General features: G+C 43.3%; 1 protein-coding gene across 3 annotated transcripts in view; it reads right to left on the reverse strand.

The window, feature by feature from the left end:
* Window positions 1-23,887, reverse strand: part of MYO3B (myosin IIIB) — a 512,276-nt gene that overhangs the window by 138,511 nt on the left and 349,878 nt on the right. For all 3 annotated transcript variants that reach the window (XM_074399494.1, XM_074399493.1, XM_010352269.3), the window contains 2 exons: window positions 12,008-12,109; window positions 7,420-7,522 (listed from right to left, as the gene is read on the reverse strand). In XM_074399494.1, coding sequence (XP_074255595.1) covers window positions 7,420-7,522; window positions 12,008-12,109 — 205 coding nt within the window. The remainder of the gene's footprint in view (window positions 1-7,419; window positions 7,523-12,007; window positions 12,110-23,887) is intronic.

The raw sequence follows: 23,887 nt of genomic DNA on the forward strand, positions 1-23,887 counted from the left end.
ATGTCCAGGTCTCCCAATTATTCCCTTTCAGCCATCTAGGGTACTGAGGTTCAGAGAGAGAAAGGAACTTCTCCCAGTGTCTCACAGCTTGTAAGTCGCTGAACTAAGATTCAAATCCAGGTCTGCCACCAAAGCTTGTCATTTTTCTACTCAAATGAGATAATACGGACAGTGCCTACCACATCACAAGTACTTCATCAGAGAAGGCTACGATCCCTACCACCACTCCCACACCATGCTGCCATTTTCCCTCTGGCTTCATATGGTGTCCTCCAACGTGCTAGTGCACCAACTTGACCACAGTGGTAGGAAATTTGCTGGAGGATTTGTTCTGTTCAACAGTCTTAGAACTGCTCACCAAGATGTGCTGCAATCTGTACTTCACAGCCCATGTGAAAATCTGGCCCACAGTCGGCCCTGCTGACTGGGAGGCTGTTTCTCTGGCTCATCCATTCTGAGGTCAGCCCAATTGGCTCCAAGCCCCAGAGCTGCAAGGATGACACACGGGAGAAATGTGCACTCGTTCTCCCCTTGTGAGATGCCAGTTCTCCTTGAGCTGCCTGAGTCATGGATGTTCCCATCGCTCTGAGTCTGAATCCTGACTGAAGGGCCCACAACGAAGCAGCTTCACTGGCAGTGTGTTACAAGCAGTTTTGTAAAAACATTTGCACCAGCATTATCAGTCTCCTGCCTCCTTCATGTGGGTTCCTTTTATACAACAACAGGCTAGCTGTGCTAAAGAATCTCACATAAAAGCCTTGAGACAGCTTTGCCATATGCAGGCCAAATTAAATTAAGGGGTGTAATCCACACCATTGGATTTATCAGCATTAAAATGGGGGATTACTATCATGGGAACAAAGCCCCACAACATAAAAGACTATTTCCATTCTGTCATTCACTGTACACAGTTACAGGCTCACATAGGAAGAGAAGCGGCGAAGCATCACCCCAACCACTCATTTCTACTTTCAGCCTGAGGTTTCCTTCCCTCCAGCCAAGTTAACCCTGTCCCATCATGCACAGATGGGAGCACCTGGCTTTCTCCCAAGAACTGGGTGCTGGAATTTTCTTCATCAATCACAGGGTGACAGTTATAATAATCAGGGTATATTTCTCAGCAGGTTGTGATTTAAGATTTAAACAATGACAGGTATAGAGACAACGTGGATACAGAGAAAAAGCCCTGGACTAATTATTTGGAGCCTGCAGCTGTGAGAGGCAGTAGAATGTACCAGTTAAAAACATGAGCCGGGCGCGGTGGCTCAAGCCTGTAATCCCAGCACTTTGGGAGGCCGAGGTGGGTGGATCACGAGGTCGAGAGATCGAGACCATCCTGGTCAACATGGTGAAACCCCGTCTCTACTAAAAATACAAAAAACTAGCTGGGCATGGTGGCGCGTGCCTGTAATCCCAGCTACTCAGGAGGCTGAGGCAGGAGAATTGCCTGAACCCAGGAGGCGGAGGTTGCGGTGAGCCAAGATCGCGCCATTGCACTCAAGCCTGGGTAACAAGAGCGAAACAACTCCGTCTCAAAAAAAAAAAAAAAAAAAAAATGAGTGCTCTGGTCAGAAGGCCCAAGTTCAAATCCTGACTCTGTCACTTTATTAAGTAACATTAGCAAGTTACTTGTAATCTCTCATTGTCAGAGATTATAAAATCTGTACCTTTCCCATAACAATGAATAGGATAATGTGTGTAAAACACTTAGCACAGGCCAGGCATGGTGGCTCACACCTAGAATTTCAGTACTTTGGGAGGCTGAGGGGGAATGGATCACTTGAAGTCAGGAGTTTGAGACCAGCCTGGACAACATGGTGAAACCCTGTCTCCATTAAAAACACAAAAATTAGCCAGGCATGGTGGCAGGCACCTGTAATCTCAGTTACTCAGGAGGCTGAGGCAGGAGAATCACTTGCACCCAGGGGGTAGAGGTTGCAGTGAGATCACATCATGTACTCCAGACTGGGTGACAGAGTAAAACTCCGTCTCAAAAAAATAAAATAAAATAAAATAAACCACTTAGCACAGTGCCCAGGAATTTGTTAACGAATACTAAACGCTTGCAGCTGTCGTTATTGTTGGAGACAGAAGCTCTGAATTCAAACCTCAAACCTACCATTTATTCTCTGTATGACCTTGCATAACCCAGTGACTCCCCGACTAGTTGATGGGAGGCAGGTGTAGGTAGATCTGAAAGCACTCCAGCATTGGTCTCTGAGATAATGTTTCTGAGCTATTTGCCTTGGCCTTCCCCAGGTTCAGTTTACCTGTAATGTGGAGTGGGTAACATCAACCCAAAAGGCTGGGGTGAGAATTACATGAGATAAAATGTGGGAAAAAAAAACAAAAAACAAAAACTAGCATAGCAATAAAGGCTAGCAATAAATCTGAATAATGATCTGAACACTTTCCTGCAGCTCTTATTTGCAGCAATATTTCCTGACATGTATGAATCTTCCTTATGAACTCTTCCTTCTGATTTTGCCTCCCCTTCTTCGTTCCCTGGTACCTATCTGCCTCCCCTTCATCGTTCCCTGGTACCTATCTGCCTCCCCTTCATCGTTCCCTGGTACCTATCTGCCTCCCCTTCATCGTTCCCTGGTACCTATCTGCCTCCCCTTCATCGTTCTCTGGTACCTATCTGCCTCCCCTTCATCGTTCCCTGATACCTATCTGTCTCCCCTTCACCATTCCCTGGTAACTATCTGCTCCCATCACTGTCTCTCTGGGACTCTTGAGGCAGACATTGTTGGTTGCTTCCCACTTCCTTTCTTCTTTGCCTAATCTCCCAACCTCCTTTGCAGCTCCGCTGCAGAACCACCACTGCAAATTCTGGCCAATCATATGCAAAAGAAATCTCCTGGGTGACTTCTGGGAAAGATTTCCCTCCTAGCAAATGGAGAGAGACTCCTGAGAAGAATCCCCTTTCCATTCATTTCTTCCATCCTACTCCAGACATTGCCATGTGAGGAAGTGATGCTTAGTGTTGCTTCGGCCACCTCATGGCCGTAAGCGGGGGCAGCTCTGACATGCTGAGGACAGCAAAGCAAAGCGATGCAAGGGGTGTCTTTGCTGACATTCCTGAATGGCTGACCCAGCCCTGGAACCCATGGATCCTTGGCCTTCAACCCATGAATCCTTGAATCTATGGGTTGAAGCCCTGTTACTTCCATTGAGAACATCACCATTAACACAATTGAGCTCTCTTCTTATTCTGCTCACCCCAGACCCCTCCCTACTTCCACCCTGCCCTCTGCCCAAGAATTCCTTCCTTTCAGCCCTTGATGATTCACAGAACACAGAATTGACAAACATAAAGGGGAAAACAGAATCCCAGAACCTGGCTCACTGTTCGGCAAGTTATTCAGGATCCTCCTATTGTTGCCCCTACCCAAAGACTGACAGGAAAAACACTTCCCTCATAAAAATCTGAGTGCTAAGAAGAGGCTTTGAAAGTTAGCTCCATAAACTTATTGAGTACCTATTGTATATACTGGATGCAAGAAGGAGTAAGACTCAGTCCTCGCTGTTGAGAGGCTAACTTGCTAGCACAAGGCCAACCATAATACCAGGCAAAACGCAAAGGGCACCAGAGAGACTGAGACAACAAAGTGTGGCGTGAGGACCCCGTCTGTGAACTGTTACTACTCACAACGACATGAGGAGCTAGTGCCAGAATGAAAATCAATTCATCACCAAGTGTATCGTTTAGTTCAGCTGATTTTTTTTTAGTAATAAGACTTTCTTAATGAAGAAAGCAGTGACTTGATTTACATTTGGGCACAAATTCATTATCCTGTGGTGAAACAGCACTCTGAGTAGTACTGTTACAAATGGGTGACAGCTCAAGGAGTATTAAAAAGAACTAGGTCTTCATGGAGGAAAGGGATATGACAACGTATCTTGACCAAAAGGTAAGAGCTGAACAGAAAGCAATGGGCAGAGAGAAGGGAGGTAGGTGCATTGGCAGAACAATCAGAAGTCTGATTCTGGTTAGCCATAAGGTGTATTAGGGACGGCGTGGAGGTGAGACTGGAGGACACACTGAAGCAAGCGAGTGAGAGGCGTGAAACAGCAGCCTGAGAAGTCCGAATCTCTTTTGGTCTAAAATAGGAAGCCATTAAAGTTCTTTGAACAAGTCAGAATATATTGTAGGACAATTGATCGGGTGTGAAAAATGAAAGCTGGTCTGTAAAGACAGAGGAGAAAGAAAAAGAGATAATGGCAGGCCTGGACCGGGAAAGGGTACTTGGAAAATGACTGGAAGTGAGGTTAAGTGAGAGGTAGGGATCAAGAGTGACTGTGCCAGGTTTCAAGGCCAGGTCAAATGACAGTGCTTATTATTATTATTATTATTATTATTTTTTGAGATGGAGGTTTGCTCTGTCCCCCAGGCTGGAGTGCAAAGACACAGTCTAGGATCAACACAACCTCCACCTCCTAGGTTCAAGCCATTCCCCTGCCTCAGCCTCCTGAGTAGCTGGGATTATAGGCATGTGCCACCACACCCAGCTAATTTTGTATTTTTGGTAGAGACGGGGTTTCTCCTTGTTGGTCAGGCTGGTCTCGAACTCTTGACTTCAGGTGATCTGCCCACCTTGGCCTCCCAAAGTACTGAGATGACAGGCATGAGCCACCACACCTGGCAACAAGACTGTTTATGTGACTCACAGAAGCGGGAAGGTCCATTGGAGGAGGTGCTTTAGCAGCGGCTTTTCTGTTGAAGTCTTGGTGTGTGAATTGAGAATATATGTCCACTATTAGTTGGGTATAAGAGTATGGAGCTCAAAACAGCGACTTGGGACTCGTACGCACACAGCTGATACTTGATACCAGAACACACTGGTGAGTGATGGTATCACCCAGGGAAGAAGTAGAGAAAGGAGACAATCTAAGACTTGGAGAATTGCCTTTACTTTAATAGTGAGTGGAAGAGCAGAAGGATGGAGCTAGAGAAAACAAAGACTGAGGCTATCTCTAAGGAAGAACCTGAAGAAGACAGTACCGCAGATATCCTCTGGAAGAGGGTTCTTCAAGGAAAGCATGCATAGCCCGTGAAACTAAATGCTCTTTGAAACATAAAGCCCGAGTAACCGGCCCATGAAACATAAAGCTCTAGCAACTGGGAGCTCTGCTTCCCAAGGATAGTTTTAGAGACATTGTAGGGACACAAATCCGATTTCAGGATTAAGGAGAAAGTGGTTGGTTTAGTGGGAAAATGAGGCAGTGGACCTGGATAGCACTTGGAGGAAGTCTGGTGGTAAAAGTAAAAAGAGGGAAGGACAGGCCAAGGGCAGGCTTTTGTTAGGATTGGGGGCAGGTATAAGCAAAATGGAAAGAGATACCAGAGCAAGCAAGGGAGGTGCTGATAGTGGTAGGGCCTGGACGGCAGGAACACAGCACAAGGAAGAGGATCTGGGGTCTGTCAGATGGGAGCAAAGGAAAGAAGGACAGCTGAATATGAGGAGAGGTTCTAAGGTGAAGAGAAGGGCAGTGGAAGAGCTCAGAGCCCTGTCCTGATGTTCTTAGTAAAGTCAGGCAGCAGCCGAGGTTGAAGAAGTCAGGCTGGGGTTGAAGTAATTTTCCAACTGGTTCACTGACTTGCCCAAGGTCAAACCACCGGAAAACGTTAGCTAGGATCAGAAATGAAGTCTTCCACCCAAGCTCAGTGATCTTTCTACCACATTAGAAAATTGTAAACTTTGTTATTCTAATGTGAGATATTGGGTTTTTTCCTAAAGTGCCCTTAAATGAGTTATTCTGACTTTTAAGGCAAGTAGTCTAAAGTATTTTACTTTAAAAGCAGCCCAATGACAATTTGAGACCACTGGAAGAGTACTGAGAGTTAATTTTTCAAGTCTCAAACATATTAAGAGGTCTCCAAAAATAAAATAATAAAACATAATTAAGAATTATTTTTTAAAATTGTAAATTAAGACTTTCTCTTTTCCAAGTGAGAAGATGTGAAGAACTCTCTACTGACCTGCTTTTTTCTTGAAATCTTTGACTAAAACTTTTCAGGAAGTTCCCCACCACCAATGTGGAAGAAAATAGAAAACAGGAAAGGTAAGTTTCATTCTACGTAGGCCTTCCCTTTGCCATGGTCCACTCCTTTCTGTAGCTGTAGCTGGGTCCTCCTCCTAGTGACATGTGTGATGGGGTCTGGAAACCTTAGCTGGGAGAAGGCAGGTTATAAAGGCTTCCCTGAAGAACAGGACCAGGAGTTCCTTGTGTCTCTAGCTCTTGGTGCCATGCCTGGCCTGGCTAGACTTCAAGTGACTTGAGCCTACATTTAGCCAGAGTATTGGGTCCTGCATCTTGAGCAGCTCAGAGGTCACTGAAAGGCAAGCTCTGCTATACTCCTTTTAAATTATATTTAACTCAAACCTGTGGCTAAACAGGAAATGATACTCTCTTTTTGCTTTAGCTTAAATCTAGGGTTTCTCCACTTTTTTTTTTTTTTTTAATATAGAGAGAGTCTAACTATATTTGCTGAGCCAGACTCAAATTCCTAAGCTCAAGTGATACTCCCACCTCAGCCTCCCAATTACCTGAGTCTACAGGCACACACCACCATGGCTGGCTGTAGGGTTTCTCAACTGTGGGATTATTGATGTTTAAGACTAGACAATTCTTGCTGCAGGGAGGCTTTTTTGTGCATTGTAAGAAGTTTAGCAGCATCACGGGCTTCTACCCATTAGAGTCCAGTAGCACAACTCTTCCCCTCAAAGTTGTGACAACCAAAAATGTCTCCAGACATTGCTAAATATCCAGGTGGAGGATTTTTTCTTTTCTTTCTTTCTTTCTTTTTTTTTTTTTTTTTTTTTTTTTTGAGATGGAGAGTTCCTCTCGTTGCCCAGGCTAGAGTGCAATGGCACAATCTCAGCTCACTGCAACCTCTGGCACAATCTCAGCTCACTGCAACCTCTGCCTCCCAGGGTCAAGTGATTCTTCTTCCTCAGCCTCCTGAATAGCTGGGATTACAGGCATGTGCCACCATGCCCAGCTAATTTTGTGTTTTTTAGTAGAGATGGGTTTCTGCTTATTGGTCAGGCTGGTCTCAAACTCCTGACCTTAGGTGATCCACCAGCCTCAGCCTCCCAAAGTGCTGGGAATACAGGCGTGAGCCACCGTGCCCAGCCTGGGGAGGATGTTTAACCGAATTAGGCTAAGTACAGACTTAATCATGACTAGAATCCAAAAAGTAGGGTTGTGCTCAGGTTGATCTGCAGAATAAAGACTTTGCCCATGACATGGGAGAATGTGATGGAAACACTTTTTGGTTCCACACTCTGCAGCTCACTAAAATATTATCATGGTAAAAATATGTCTGTTTCATTATCCACTATCATTTCATTAGCCACTGAAATGGAGCACCTGAGTTTACAACAGGGAACTCTTACAGATCAGACTCACCCATTTTTCTCTGTGACAGCAGGAGAGTTGCTTGAAGTCTGTGCATGGCCACTGTTGAATTCTGCTTGTGGATGGCATCTATGATCTGCAGAGCCCTGGGGAACTGAAAGAAAAGAAAGGAGGGCTAAGAATATGTTCAGAAGTAGGCAGGGTTAGGTGTTGGTGCCCATCTACACTCTCTGCAGCCCTTTTCTCCCTTCCCTCATACCACTCCCTGACTTTCTATAGCCTTTTTCTAGAATATGTCATTAAAATTTAGCTGTTCTAGGATTCCAGTTCTCGTTCTGTGCTTGGTCCCAGCCAGCAAACTGTCTTCGTGCTTATAGGAAAACAAGCTACCTCTTTCTGGCAATAGATATAACAGATTAGAGGCTCCAAGTGATGTGGCTCCTAGTAGAAGCAGTAAACAATAGCTGGAACAACACTGTGCTAGACAGAGTCAGCAGACCAGCTTCCCGTTCTGGCTAGGCTGCCTGCTGATGTGGATAGTACGTCAAGGAACAAAATGTGATGATGTGGGTAGGATTAACTGTACACAGGGAATCATCCCAGGAGTAACCCATTTCCACATTTTGACTGAGGACAGTTTATTGATGAGTTTCTCAAAAATGAGGGTAACAAATACAATTCTTTCTTCCAGTGACCATGGCTACTCAATCATGGCCTTCTTTTCCATTGAACTTTAATTCAACCTTAAGTTCCTTCTTAACACTTCACATCAGTGGTTGTCAAAGTTGGCAGCGTGGACTCCCAACAAGGAGTATCAACATCACCCGGAAACTTATTAGAAATGAACGTTCTTGGGCCCAACTTCAGACTTTGTGAATCAGAGACTCTACAGGTAGGGTCTGGCAATCTGTGTTTTTACCAAGCTCTCCAGATGACCTTGACCCATGTTAAATTTTGAGACACACTGCTTCCAGACCAGTGAGTCTTAATCCTGGCTGTACATTAAAAACACCCAGAAAGATTTTAAACATGCCTAGGACCAGCCCCTAGAGATTCTGATATTGATCTGGGATGGGAGCTGCCATCAATTATTAAAAGCTTCCTAGACAATTTTAATATGTTGCCAAGGCTGAGAACCACTGTTCCAAGTAGTCATTACCAATCAATTAGGGTTGGAAGGAGACTGCACACCTATTTGCCACCCTTATTTTAGATAACCTAGAACCATCCAAACTGAACTATAACCAACAAAGATAATCTATAAATTTGGGAATCGTGATTTATTGTGGAAGATGAATACATGATTGATGTTATAATGACAGAATACATGATAGAAATGGAGTGTAGAAAAATAAATACAAAACATAGAAATCACTTGTTTTTGTGTTGTCTGTTCTGGAAAGAACATGTGCTGATTTTAAATTGTTAGTTTGTTTCCTTAGCATAAATATTCCTTGTGTAGAATAAATGCAATTCTTTGAGCTAAGGTGGTGGATAAAAACATCTGTTGTTGTTATTATTATTAATATTGCTATAAACACCAGAAGGATAAAGAGAAAAATTTAAGTGAGACATTAATAAATTTTTTTACAGACAGACAGACAGACACACACACATACACACACACACACACACACCCCATTATGGACAAACAGTGAAACAACAATATTGAAAGAAGAAAAAAACAGAAATCAAGAAAAATAGCCACAGTCTGTTAGAATTTCATTAACTAATTCCCTTCCCTCCCCCCGTTGCCTTTTCTCGGTTGACAAAATCCTTCAGTTAGAGCACCAGGCAGGTTTTCCCCTCTTGGAGATTCTAAACCACTGTTTGGCCCACACTCACTTCTAAATACTGTGGTAAGCAACATAAAAGCAATAACTGACATAAAAAGAAAAAAGGGAACCCACTTCAGGGATACAAACATCTTTCTGTTTCCCTGTTAAGAAGGGAAAATCACCACAAATAATTTTTAATCTTGTTCACTGGCCCAACTCAGCAGCACCAAGAGCTACCACTGATCAAAGTCCAAATGATATAGCTCCTGTGGAAAGCTCAGATTGCAAGCTTTTGTCTGTACCTATTTTGAGATCCTCAGTCAAAAAAAAAATAATAATAATAAGGAGCAACAGCAATCCAAAGAAGAAAAAACCTCAAAGAGATATGGAAAAAAAAAACCTATAAAATCTCTTTTGGCTTGGGACTCTCCTTATGAAGGTGCCATGTCCAAGAGCAGAATGACAGGAAGCAACATCTCTACCTTGCTCAGCAAATGCTCGCAGCTGCTTTGCTGGAGTTTCCATAGAATTTCTGTCCATGTAATTGAAGTGAAAACTTATTCCATGCTTCTTATTAATTTACACTTCAGTCATCAAGATATTGATTTTTAAGAGTTATTTGAAGCATAAAACCAGAAACTTACAGAATATTCTGAATAAAGCTTAGAAGAAATCTGCTCCTCCATCCCCCAGCTTTGCTGAAGAGCAGAGAGAAGGATTTGGGCCAAACTAAAGAGATAAATAAGATGATCGAACATTGAGTTCAAAGAAGCATCCAAAATTGTCAAATACTTTTCAGCATGATCTGGTGGCAGTTGGAATCACCTGGCTGCTCTCTGGCAAATGACTTGCTGAACAAGGAGACTGGAGAAACGGAGATATGAAAGAGAAATAAGATGACTCCTTTTAAGTGTATGAAGGCTGAGTTAAAGGAATTAGACCAGTGACGTGGCTTGAAAAATAAAGTTATGAACTTGAATAGTAGAAATATTCACAAAATGCCATACTTGGGGGGAATGTGCAGTTATGACAATAGAAGCTTTTCTAGAGATGGGTCACCTTTCATCAGTGAGGGTCCCTACGTGTTTCTGGTTTCATGAAGTAAAGGAACACGTGAAGTAGAGTTCTGGAGGAACCGAATCCTTCCAAAATCTGAGTTCTGTGAGCCATTCTTATGTTTCAAGGAGACATATTAGTCAAGTCTTTACCAGACTGTTTTGAAGTGAGATGGAAAAGCATTTGACTGTCAGGAAAAAAAGAAAGAAAACCCCCAAAATCAGAACACCATTAGCAAGTGTTGAAAATGCCTTTGGGGCCACTTAGTTAGAAATATAAATGTGTGAAGTGCCAGGCAAAGAAGACTGGGGATCAGGAGGTTTGTGATGAACCAGAGAATTCATATCCTACTTAAAGACATTCAGGTTGAAATTTTTTTTTTAAAAAAAGCAGTGTGCCTGGCCAAACATAACGCATCTTTGGAAGACCTCCTATTTGTGACTCCCTATACTGAAGGATCTCCTATTTGTGACTTCGAGGGGGAAACAGTGGTCTGTACCCTAGGTCAGTAACAACCAGATACTCTTCTTCTGAAAATGAAAATGCTCTCGTTGTCTCCATCCCCAAGTCTCCTCAAGTTCATGAAACACTGACGCTCTCCTGGACCCTGCTACTTCTCTTTTTCTCCTACTCCCTAACCTCCTTGCTCCAAGGTAAAATTCCAGCTCTGTATTTGCTGGAAACAGGCTGAGAGATTCCAAAGGAGTCTGAAGTAAGTACCCAGAGCCTCTCTGCCTCCACACTGGGCATTGGCGCTGGGCCTGGCAGATAAACTGTAACTGTAAATTCTACCACAAAATCCTCACACTTTCCATCAAATGCAGGTGTTGTCATTAAAGACCATGCTTCAAAAACCATATTCTCTCAAGTGGAAGTTCAGGGACCTTCAAAATTCAAACGGGTGAGACTGCAGTATTTTTAAAATGTTTGAAAACCACTGATGTTGTCCAGTTCTCTCAAGTGACCATGATTGGAACTTAGGGATATTAATTGGTGGAGGACTGAGACCAGAAACCCACATTTTCACTTTTTGTCCACAGTACCTCTTCCTTCCATGAATGTTCTCAATCAGTCTGAGATTTACATACCAGGTTCTGGATCATAGAAAGATCTTCCCAACACACTAAACTTCCCTCAGTCTTAAGGTAAATTTCATACAAACATGTCAGAGTATGCCCCAAGAGGATGGGTTACAAAGAAGCCATTGGTAAGGATTGCTGCAAGTAGACCAGTGTCCCAGGGAACATGGAAGGAGGTAAAGGGGCAGCTGCAGAGAAACTGAGCTTATCCCTGTCTATTCTCTTCCCTTCTGTAAAATCACCTTTTAGAGTCCTCTGCAAGGTTGGCCTTAAATTTAATTGCTGTCACCTACAGAAAAATGAAGGAGGCCGGGCACGGTGGCTCACATCTGTAATCCCAGCACTTTGGGAGGCCAAGGTGGGCAGATCACAAGGTCAAGAGATCGAGACCATCCTGGCAAACATGGTGAAATCCCATCTCTACTAAAAATACAAAAATTAGCTGGGCGTGGTGGTGTGCACCTGTAATCCCAGCAACTTGGGAGGGTGAGGCAGGAGAATCACTTGAACCCGGGAGGCAGAGGTTGCAATGAGCAGAGATCATGCCACTGCACTCCAGCCTGGGTGACGGAGCGAGACTCCATCTCGAAAAAAAAAAAAAAAAAAAAGAAAAGATAAAGAAAGGAAAATGAATGGTGGACAGAAGGTCTTTATATAACAGGTGATCACTTCCAGCTTTGGAACCCTGAATTTAGAACACCGATTTCAAACCTCGAATGACTTCACCTTTATGGTCACCAGGCTCGTTGCAATCTTGAACCTCGGCACTTCCCCCGGTGCCCTCTGTCGTGGGGGAATGTGGCCCACTGCTTTGGTTTGAAGTGTCCCCTGTGGAATGAAACAAAAGGACTTTCTCAAGGTTACGCTCCCACACCTAGATGAACTACCAAATTGGGTGATTCAAGGTGGCTACGAAAATCCACACTTTTCTTATGGTTCAAGGCGCCAAGGTGATTCATCTCACCTATGGACTTGGTGCTTATTTTTAAGATTTACTACAGTGTAGTTGAAAAAGGACACAATAGTAAGAAACAGGAGAATTAACTGTTCTGGCTAGATTCTCTACTAGCTGGGTGACACTGGGTAATTTGGGGAAACTCTGTCTCACTGACGATATTAGTCAAATAGAGAAACTCAGTGACAAACAGAGGTCATGAGTGGATCTGACCAGGACTCTTGGTTGGATCACTGGAGAGCTTTCCTGTTCTTTCAGTTGCCACTACCAGCAAAATAAAAAGAAGGGTGAGCTCCCTCCCTGGAAGCTGCTCCTTTTTCTCCTCCACATCTCTGCCTCCTGGGAGTACCCTTCCTGCTGCCCTGCAGCCCTGATCACAGACCTTTATTATGCTGTCAGGGAGAAGACAGACTACACACTATATTCGCTTGAGGAATATCACATTGCAGCTTCTCATTGTCCAGTCAGCTTACTTCCTGTTAGATTCTCCAACATCATGTCTCCACCAGGGATTTCCCCAGCTGTCACATCTCTTCTTCCATTCTCCATAACCCCAAGGTCATGAAGGGATGAAGATGTTCCAACGTCTTTTACCTCAATTATCTGGACCTCTTGACTTTAGATAGAAACTATACCGACAGCAGGGTTCCTTCTCCTCATGGAGGAGATGTTTCTCTGGTTCTACCCCAAGGCAGTCAACCCTAACTCTGTCCCCATCTCATTTTTTCCTGGCCTCTTACCTAGACCTTGTTCTCACTTCCTGCACCTTCCTTCTGGCTTTGGCTATTTCTATTTCTGGAAGCAGTGCTTCCAGATGCGCCATATTAGAATATTTGGTATCTCTGACCTTTCTCCTTTATTATTTGCTCACGTGGGATTTTCTTAAATCCTGCCTTTTTTCCCTCCTTCTGGTTGCTCCTCCATCTCGGGCATCACTTTTCCATACCCAGCTTGGTGTCACCCTTGTCTCTCTATTCCTTTCAAGTGGCCAAGTAAACATTTCCAGCTGCCTCCAAGTAAATTTAAAAAGACATAAGCCCCTCGTTCAAGAAGCCTACATTCTAATACAGAAAGTAAGAAAAAGGCATTAAAGATATGAAACAGGCTGGGCACGGTGGCTCACGCCTGTAATCCCAGCACTTTGGGAGTCTGAGGCAGGTAGATCACAAGGTCAAGAGATTGAGACCAGCCTGGCCAACATGGCGAAACCCCATCTCTACTGAAAATACAAAAATTAGCTGGGTGTGGTGGTGCGTGCCTGTAGTCCCAGTTACTTGGGAAGCTGAGGCAGGAGAACTGCTTGAACCCGGGAGGTGGAGGTTGCGGTGAGCTGAGATCGCGTCACGGCACTCCAGCCTGGCGACAGAGCAAGACTCCATCTCAAAAAAAAAAAAAAAAAAAAGATGAAAGCACCTGAAACTTGTAAGGGAGTGTGTCGGTTTGACTAATGATATCCCCAAATTCATGTCCATTCAGAGCCTCAGAATGTAGCCTTAGTTGGAAACAGGGTTTTTTTTTTTTTTTTGCAGATGTAGCTAATTTAAAATGAGGTCATACTGGATTAAAGTGGGTCCTGAAGCCAATGACTGGGTCCTTATAAACAGGCCATATGAAAATACAGAGAGACTCAGGGAGAACGCATATGACAATAGACACTGAGAGTGGAGGGATGGTCTACAAATCAAGGAAGGCCAAGGATTGCCAGGAACCAAGAGAAGACAGGAGAGATACTCGGAACAGAGCCTCTCTCAGAACCTCCAGTAGATACCAGTGTTGCTGACATCTTGATGGACTTCCAGCCTCCAGAACTGTGACAGAAGAAGTGTCTGTTGTTTTAAGCTAGAGAGTTTGTGGTAATTTGCTATGGCAGCCCTAGGAATCTAATGTTGGGGTTGAGGAGGGGCATGGCAGATGTTAAGGTCTGAAATTAGAAGAAAGAGAAGGAAAAACTCAAGTTGAAAGGTATGTACTTTCAGCTTGATTTGGCTGGGAGGTGCAGGAAAAAAACTGGGTGGGAAGAAGAGGTAAGAAAAGCTCCATTATTTTTATTTAACAAACATTATTATACATATGGATTATTATGTTCTATTTATTGTTTTCAGCCCTTGACAAACATTAACTCATTTAATCCTCATAGTAACCCTAAAAGAGAGCAACTATTTTATTCCCATTTTAGACGTGAGGAAATTGAGATAAGGGAAGGGTAAATGACTTGCCCGAAGTCACACAGTACAAAATTTTGTTCCAAGGTCTGAACTCCTAAATATTACAGAGTGCAGGTCATTTATTTAAACATTTAAAAATCATAATCCCTGTTTCCTTTTTTTTCCACTTTATACATGAAAGTAAATTTCAGATCTTTGTACATTCTTTCATGTCTAATGGTGCCACAGATTTGCTGCTGCGGAAAAAGGTTCCGGCCTGGCCTGGCATTTAGTGACCCACCCAGAAGACAGATCAGGCATTATTTCAGCAGAGACACTGTCCTGGTAGATTTCCTGGTTGGTGATCTAGGCTGGGTAGACGTTCCTGCCCTCATAATGGGCCTGGCAACGGGCACCTACTGTATCTGGCAGAGAAGGCGCATGCATATGAGGCACAAAAGCCCAGGCTTCCCCTCCTAACTGCTGCTGGCAGATTTCACAAGGAGCCAGTGTGGTTTCTGGCTTGGACTGACAGCTGGTCATCAGCCATTTTATCAGAATATAAAGGATAAAGAGGCCAACTTGTGGGAGGTCTGACAGGCAAATGCCACCAAAAGCAGCACCAAGAAAGTTGGATTCTTAAAGAATAGAATTTCATTGATACTTTTTTTTTTCCTACAGCCTTATAAAAAATCCTGGCCTCCATCTCTACCACACGAAACAAGTCTAGTAATTTCAGGCCTCTGAAAGCATTTTCCACTTTGATTATCCAGTATTTAATTCCAGTCATTATCCCAGTTAAACTTTGACTGAGTTCAAAGAAGATCTTGCCTGGTAACTGTTTTCCCCAACTTGGAAGCCAAGAAGGGAAGTTTTCCATTATCCTGGAAATCAGTTTCTTGCTTGTCCTGGAACAGCATTGTCTGGGGAATTCCCCTTCCCTCTGATCATCTAGGGACCATTCTCGTCTGACTCTCACCAGCTTCAGGTTGGATTTCTTTCTTAAAATTTACGTCCTGCCTGCTTCCGGTGGCTTCAAAGACTGTTTGCTTCTTGTGGCTGTGTTAAGTGGCCCAGTTTTGTACTCCTCTCAAGCCTGGGCCAGTGGCGGGGGTGGGGGTTAGTTTGATTCCATATAAGACTGTTCCCTCTTGATGGGAAAAAAAATTTTGTGGGTACCCCAAAAGAACCTAGCAGAATGTTCTGCACAGACAGGATGTTGAGAAAATGTTTGGAAGGAAGGACAGCAAATAAAGATTAGGAAGTCTGGATTACAGGAGATTTCCTAGCTTCCATCTGTAAAATGAAGCAAGATTCCTAGCCTACTTCTCAGGGTTACTATAATAATTATGGGAAGCAAGGTGAGTGAAAGTGCTTTGAACAGACTATAAATTGCTTTGCAAAGTATAAAATAACTCTATCTGTCAGCTCATCAAGAAGAAAACAACTCCCACCTCTAGCATCAATCTGGCTCCTACAGTTCTGGTTTCCAGTGAAGCAAAGTTATTTACTTTCTTATATATTTTACTTAAAAGGAACATGCTCTAAACGTTTGTAGCATTATAATCACCAAGAACTGGAAACAGTCCGAATGTCCTTCAGCTGGTAAATGAATAAAATTGTGGCACATCCATACACTGGAATTCTGCTCAGCAATGAAAATAAATGAACTACTGATAAACACAACATTCAGATGAATCTCAGAAGCATTATACTGAGTGAAAAAAGCCAGACTTGACTTAAAAGTTTCAAATCTCCCAGCTACCCAGGAGGCTGAGGCAGGAGAATTGCCTGAACCCAGGAGGCGGAGGTTGCGGTGAGCCGAGATCGCGCCATTGCACTCCAGCCTGGGTAACAAGAGCGAAACTCCGTCTCATAAAAAAAAAAAAAAAAAAGTTTCAAATCATACGACTCCATTTACAGAGTCAAGACTATAGGGACAAGACCAGAAGAGGCAAGACTATAGGACAGAAAACCCGTTAGTGGTCATCAGGGCTGAGGGTGAGTGGGGCTGGATGTCAGGAAGGGCATAAGGAAACTTTTTGGAAATGTTCTTTTTCTTGATTGTGGAGGGGATCCAGTTTTATCAAACTGAATTTTACTGCATGTAAATTACACTTAATAAATTTGACTTTTAAGAAGTTACTAGAATTTTTAAAAATAAGGTCTCCTTTTCTTCCAACTCGATTTATTCCTAGAAAGCCAGATCCAATCTGCTTCTAATCCATCAGGGGGAAAGAGTCTGATGGGGAGAGCCCTGCTGTTGATGAGGGACTTTTCACAACCATTTGCATCATTGACCATAGCTGGTTTTGACACTAAGCACTTGGCTCAAAGTCCACGAAATTAGCAGGCTCTAGTTACTTGTACATCTCAACCGTCACAACTTTATTGACGAGAATGGCTACCAGCTGTCACCCTTGCCTCTGCCTCTGTATTCGGTGATTCAGACTTCATGGCCACAGCAAATCAAACCATGATCCTGCTATGGCTCATCGTGCTGAGGTTTGAACTCCTGGCCAAACGGCTGTCGCTCAGCTGTTATTATGCCAATCACCCGTCACTGCAGGTTAAACATGATAGGTACACCAAGATCTTCCAACTCTTCAGACATCTGAAAGGCAGCTTGCTTTCCACACCAGAAGGCAACAAATCTGGGAGATATTTAGCTCCCAGATTTTAGAATTTCTGGCTTTACAGAAGCAGGGGACAAGGGAACTTGCTTTCTTTCAGAATGAGCTGAAGAAGAGCCTCAAACTAGTGAGGAGGAAAAATGTTTTTAGGAGTACATCACCTAAGTCTTAATAATTTTGACGTTCCTGAAAATTTATACACACAAATGAATCAAGCTCTCAGCATGAATGGAGCACAGCTCTTTGCAAAAACAAAAACGAAACCCCTTGAAATCTCTCACGTGTTATTGCTGTATTCTAATTTTTCCCTGTCGAATAAACAAGACATAAGACTTGGAAAATCCTCTTTTTTATGAATATTTTACTGTAATCAAATTTGAGATTTGACAGGTACTATTTTTCTCCAAAACTGAAAGAAACTGTTTCATCTTTTTGAAGTTACAGCATTTTGGTTTTGTTTTGTTGAGATGGAGTCTCGCTGTCGCCCAGACTTGAGTGCAGTGGTGTGACCTTGACTCACTGCAACCTCTGCATCCTGGGTTCAAGCAATCCTCTCCACTCAGCCTCCCAAGTAACTGGGATTACAGGCTGCATTACCATGTGCAGCTAAGTTTTGTGTTTTTAGTAGAGACGGGTTTTTGTCATGTTGGCCAGGCTGGTCTCGAACTCATGACCTCGAGTGAGCCAACCACCTGAGCCTCCCAAAGTGCTTGGATTACATGCATGAGCCACTGTGCCTGGCCTGAAGTTACAACATTCTTATGTCCTCCATAGAAGAGTATTTCAGACTTTTTTTTTTTTTTCCAGTGAAGTTCACATTTAGGAAGGGAGTACAGAGAGGGAGGAACATTCCGTTTGGTGAATATGTACCATGTGCCAGGTACTGCGCAGGACGCTTTGCATATATTTCCTGCTATCATCTTCACAGCAGTCCTCGGGATGAGGCCTTAATGAGTCCCATTTTACAGCTGAGGTAACTAAGGCTCAGAAGTTAAGTAATTTTCGCCAAACTACATGGAGAATGTTGGCATAGCCATGATTTAAAGTCCATTGTTTGACTCTGAACTCCACATGCTTAGGACAGTATATTAACTCTTTCCAAAGCTTTGACGGGTGCCTTGTGTCCAATGTGCAATATTCAAGATGGAAAGCAATGGCAGGGCATGGCCTACTGGAAACAACACTGAGCGAAGAGTCTGAAGAGGCTCTAAAATCAGTGCTTACACTTGCAGAACACCTAAGGGGAGACACAACTTATTTAAACTCTCTGTGCTCCTGGTTCATCTGCTAAGGGGTAAAACAAAGCCTGCCTTTTTATTTGCAAGACTCTTTTGCAGAAAAATAGCATGATTATCTTTGCCATAGCCCAGTTAGTTTCCCCCTAAATGTTTCTTTACTATTATGTGGTTACAGTCTCAACAACTAATAAGAGTTATACAATGTGATAACATATTTTATGATTCTACATGAAAATTTTTAGAGACATAGAGTAAAGGCAACTCAAGCGTGTTATTGATCATAACGTTGTTTCATTCAGTGGTGAGGTGGTAAAGATACCTTTTCAGGCACCACTTCTTCACGGTCAGAGTCTAGAGCTCAAAACAAAGTTCGTAATGGAGAAAACAGATTCCAAATTGGAAGCTCTAACCATGGGAGTCCTCTGAAGTTTTAACATCGAGTTCTAGGGGTGCCTACTGCTGCACAAAAGTTTCATCTGAAGCATACTTTTGTGCCATGCCAAATAATATTATATTAGGCACAAGTGGACCACAAGCCCACGATGACTGCAGCTTCCTCTCTGTACCATCAGGTAAACAGTACTCTGCTCTCTGGTTTATTTAATCCTAGCATGGGCAATAATTTTATTCCATAGCAAAGGAGATTCCTGTGCATTCCAAGCTATGCCATGACAAGAATTCTATTGTTTGTGCCAAACAGAGGTTTGGTAGAGCTCATTTTTTGTCAGAAACCTCAAAGCCACAGGCTGTCTTCTGTCTGCAGCAAACCACTTGCTCTAAGCCCTGTCACAACAAAGCATGCTTTCCTAAAGTAAACCACAATGTTTGCCCCCTAAACATTTCTCCCTACAAGATATGTTAATCCTGCAGCTTTCAGAAATCGGCGCTAGGTCGGGCGTGATAACTCACACCTGTAATCCCAGCACTTGAGGAGGCTGAGGCGTGCGGATCACTTGAGGTCAGGAGTTCAAGACCAGCCCGGCCAACATGGTGAAACCCTGTCTCTACTAAAAAAAGAGATGGATGTGGTGGCGCATGCCTGTAATCTCAGTTACTCGAGACGCTGCGGCAGGAGAATCCCTTGAACCTGGGAGGCGGAGGTTGCAGTAAGCAGAGAATGCACTGTTGCACTCCAGCCTGGGTGACAGAGTGAGACTCCATCTCAAAAAAAAAAAAAAAGAAAGAAAGAAAAAAGAAAGAAAGGAAGGAAGGAAGAAAAGAAAGAAAGAAAGAAAGAAAGAAAGAAAGAAAGAAAGAAAGAAAGAAAGAAATCAGTCGCAGTTCTCACATATGGGAGAGCTAGGGAAACCAAGATAGCACAGGAGTGAACTGAGCAGGACCCTTGCCTAGGACTGAAGGGCATCCTGTTTTGTGTTAAACAAAGGTTTAGAAGGCAGGGGTAGGGGACTAGTTTGCAACTCACAGTGCATCTCAAGCTCAGGTGCACCAGGTAAATTATTTTCCCCAGATGTTTCACTGCTATTTTGTGGATATGGAAAACACCAGGAAAGGAGAGGCAGCTGCCTCCTGCCCAAGTCCAAGAAGAGTTTGGATCTTGTCTTCTCTCACGCCTGTACTTCTCTCATTTTAAGGAATTAAGTTTTTGTGTGAAATGACCAGGGATCTTTCTAAGAAAAAGAAATGAAATGAGGGAAGAAAAAGTGAAATAGAGGCAGAACTACAAATGGAGACACAGAAAAGAGTGACAGAGGGCAAGCTTGTTTTCCTTCTGTTTGTTCAAAATGGGCCTTTTCTGTCAGTGGTACATTTACGTACACTCTCCCTCTTGTTTGGCTGATCAACAATCTACTTATGGAAAGCTTTATCAGGACGAAAAATACCTACTGCAGTCATTTTTACCTTCAAGAACCATGGGTCAATTCAATGTACACCCTTGGCTGTGTTTTATAATAATTTTTACTCTTTGTATTATTTTAGATTTCACAGAACTCCTTTTCAATGAGTGCTGGCAAAATACAGAGTACATGATTTATTCAAACAGCATCCCTCTGAGGGAAAGCGCATTTTAGAGTCCTCTGTATTAGAGTTGGGAGAATTTGAAGCCCCAAATTAAATCTCATTGTTTACCACGGGAGCCCCACCATAAAGTAGGTACTTAACAAATAGTAGTTAAGTAAGTGAATGAAAGAAAGAAAAATCCCAGTTTAAATATAGTTGTACTGCACACATAGGGATATATCTGGAAATTTAGTTCTAGGAAATTATAACCACCTACACACTGCCAATCCATCAACAAAATGCTAAAGGAAACAGCTTCTTCTTCTTCTTTTTTTTCTTTTTTTTTTTTTGAGACAGAATCTCACTCTGTTGCCCAGGCTGAAGTGCAGTGGCCTGATCTTGGCTCACTGCAACCTCTGCCTCCCAGGTTCAAGTGATTCTCCTGCCTCAGCCTCCCAAGCAGCTGGGACTACAGGTGCATGCCACCACACCCGGCTAATTTTCACATTTTTAGTAGAGACAGGGTTTCACTATATTGGCCAGGCTGGTCTTGAACTCCTAGCCTTGTGATCTGCCCACCTCGGCCTCCCAAAGTGCTGAGATTACAAACACCAGCCACCGCACCCAGCCAGGAAACAGCCTTTTAAACAGCCTTTTGAAAAGGCTAGAAAAAAGCATTGCACTGAAAGAGTTTAAAAGTTCAGGTGGTTTTAAACACTCAAAACTTGGTTCTATTACAACATAGGGTCAGGCTGTCTGGATACGATGTTTGCTTTCTCTTCTGGAGACAGCATTTAAAGCAACTCTGCTCTGTACACATCACATGATGTGCTCAGTGGTTTCCAGCTGCAGTGGCTTAAAATGCCAGTTCACAGGCTCAAGGAAGGCGCCCTGCCAGCCTCGTCAGAGTCCCTGCTGATGCTGGGAAAAGCACTCTTCCCAAAGAGCGTCAGAGGAGAAAGGGCCATCACTGTTAGAGCTGTTGTTATCTTCTGATAACATCTGTGTTGTTGGCAGGGCCAAGCGGGGGAGTATGTAGGAAGCTGATCCAAGAACAGAGAGAAAGAAAAAATAACCATTTCCACAGCACTGAGGCAATTAGATGAAAATGTGCTGTAAACTAGTGGCTCTTCGGACTCCTCTGTGTGTCTAGGCAGAAGCAGTGAGGTAGGTGCTGGAAGGCCACTCCTCCTGGGAGCCACCTCTAGCCCCCAGGGCTCCACTGTGCCCTAGTCAAAAGGCATTTCCCCTTTGAGAGAGGGAGGCCCAAAACCTTGCTCTCATCTAAAACACAGACCCTGAATTAGAGGGGCAGTTGCAAAGCCAGTGCTTTAGAAAAAATAACGAATGAGACATTACATGTAGGTTTTTAAAAAAAATTCCTTGCAGTTTGTTTGTTTTGATAATTTCCACTGAGGGATGTAAGCATTTTTTGGTTGAATAAATGTAGTTAGGTTCAATTTCTGAAACATAAGGTAATTAAAAAATATAATAGATTAGTAATGGAATTAATGTCACTGTTAGTTTTTACTTAGAATATACCCTTTATTTGAACACTAATACGTACATTTTTTTTCGAGTTTTAACAATTATGTATTTTGATTCTTTGACATTTAAAGGAATGTGTTTTCCTGTGGCAAGAACCCATTGTCAGAATTAACCAATACTAAAAACAATGAAACGTGCCACTTCTTACCAAGGCGACATTCGAAGTTGTTTCCCGCCTCCCTCAGCCCCCCAGAAAAGAAACTGACTGACAATACCTTTGCTCGGGCTCCTATACTCTCCCCCTCCTCTCGTCTCTCTACATCTCATAAAGGCCCTTTATTGCCTGTGCAGTGTTATACACATAGGAAATGTATCCTTGTGTACCCAGGGTATTTTTTTCTGTCTGTTTTCTCTTCCAGCATTTGATCACTGGCTGGTGAACTGTTTCGGCCCACCGAGATCTCTAGACCACCAGCTCATGTATTTGAAAGGCATCTGTTTATTTTGAAAATGCAAATGTGGCCTACCTCAAAGACTGACAGGCAAGAAATGACCCACTGAGTGAGGGAAGAGGTTTCCAATCTGGAGCCTTGTCCCTCCCTCAGTCACACCCAGACCAGTGGCTGTCAGCACCACTTAAACCCACTCCTGGAATCAGATTGAAGGGCCCACAATTAAAACGAGCAGGCCTGTCTCTCAATAATTAGCCAGGCAGATCATTTCTCACCCAGTTTAAAGTAATGATGAGGACATTTACAAAGGACTCGGAGCCTTTGAAATGGTGGCTCCTAGACTGAGGGCTGCCTGGAGGAGGGCCCATAACAAGGACACAGAGTTCCTAACGGTGGCCGCACAGTCCTTATGCGGAGAAAGCCCGGGAAGGTTAATACCCTGACTTTGATCTCTGTCAAGGCATACCAGCAAGAATTAATTTACATTTCAGATGAAAAAGGTTGACAGCATGAAAAGGCATCTTGTTTCTGGTATGTGAATGTGCCGTAATAGATCGGGAATTCTGAAAGGAAGTTCTGAGGAAGCTAAAGGGATAAGCCGCCCGGCTGCTTTTATTGGGAAGGAGATGAAAGGAAAACAAATTTTAATATGCGCTGCTCTGTAGCAACATGTAGGCCAAATGCTTCCTAAATTTCAAGGGCTGCTCTTTTAAAAAAATATATAACATATCTTAGCAACACCACTTAAGAAAATACAATGGGCCAGAACCCGAAATAGAAATGCATTCTACAGAATCTAAATTTCAAATGAAATTATTTGTTGAGAAAATAATAAATTAGAGAATAACCTTAGAAAACAACCAGAAATGGTCGTGTTATGATAGCATCCCTGAATCACTTCTTGCCGGCTCCCAAAGTGGTGAACCGCTGTATCCGGGTCTCCTTCTACTCAGAAAAGTCCTAGTGGGATGGAGAGAGGCTTGTAATGAGACTGTGTTTGGGAAGATCACACCCCAAACAGAAAAATCCAAATGAGTTGCTTTGCTTTTTAGATAAATGCAACCATGCCTTCAAATCTAAAGATAAGAAAAATATTCCCAAGTAAAAGTAAACTGCCCGTGAAATTGCAAACATTTCTACCCTATTCACGCACCTTTCCCACCAACACAAAACCAGCTCATCAGTTCCTGTCTGTGGTATTGGCCAAAGGGCAGATTCTGTCTGCTTTTGCTCTGACTGCCATGCTACTTCTAAGAGGGCAGAGGTGGTGTTGGTGCCACCTTCATGCCCATCTAAGCCCGTGCAGACTCAGTTAATGGAAGTTCCCAAGATCACTTGACAGGCAAGAATACTTTGGCGGCAAAGCTAAGAAACGGGAGGTGCTTGCAAAGCTTAAAAAAAAAGGAGGCGGCCGGTCACGGTGGCTCAAGCCTGTAATCCCAGCACTTTGGGAGGCCGAGGCGGGTGGATCACGAGGTTGAGAGATCGAGACCATCCTGGTCAACATGGTGAAACCCCGTCTCTACTAAAAATATAAAAAATTAGCTGGGCATGGTGGCACATGCCTGTAATCCCAGCTACTCAGGAGGCTGAGGCAGGAGAATTGCCTGAACCCAGGAGGCGGAGGTTGCGGTGAGCCGAGATCGCGCCATTGCACTCCAGCCTGGGTAACAAGAGCAAAACTCCGTCTCAAAAAAAAAAAAAAAAAGGAGGCACTCTTAAAAAACTGTGCTCTCT

This window comes from Saimiri boliviensis, chromosome 5 (assembly GCF_048565385.1).
Source record: "Saimiri boliviensis isolate mSaiBol1 chromosome 5, mSaiBol1.pri, whole genome shotgun sequence".
Lineage (NCBI taxonomy): Eukaryota > Metazoa > Chordata > Mammalia > Primates > Cebidae > Saimiri > Saimiri boliviensis.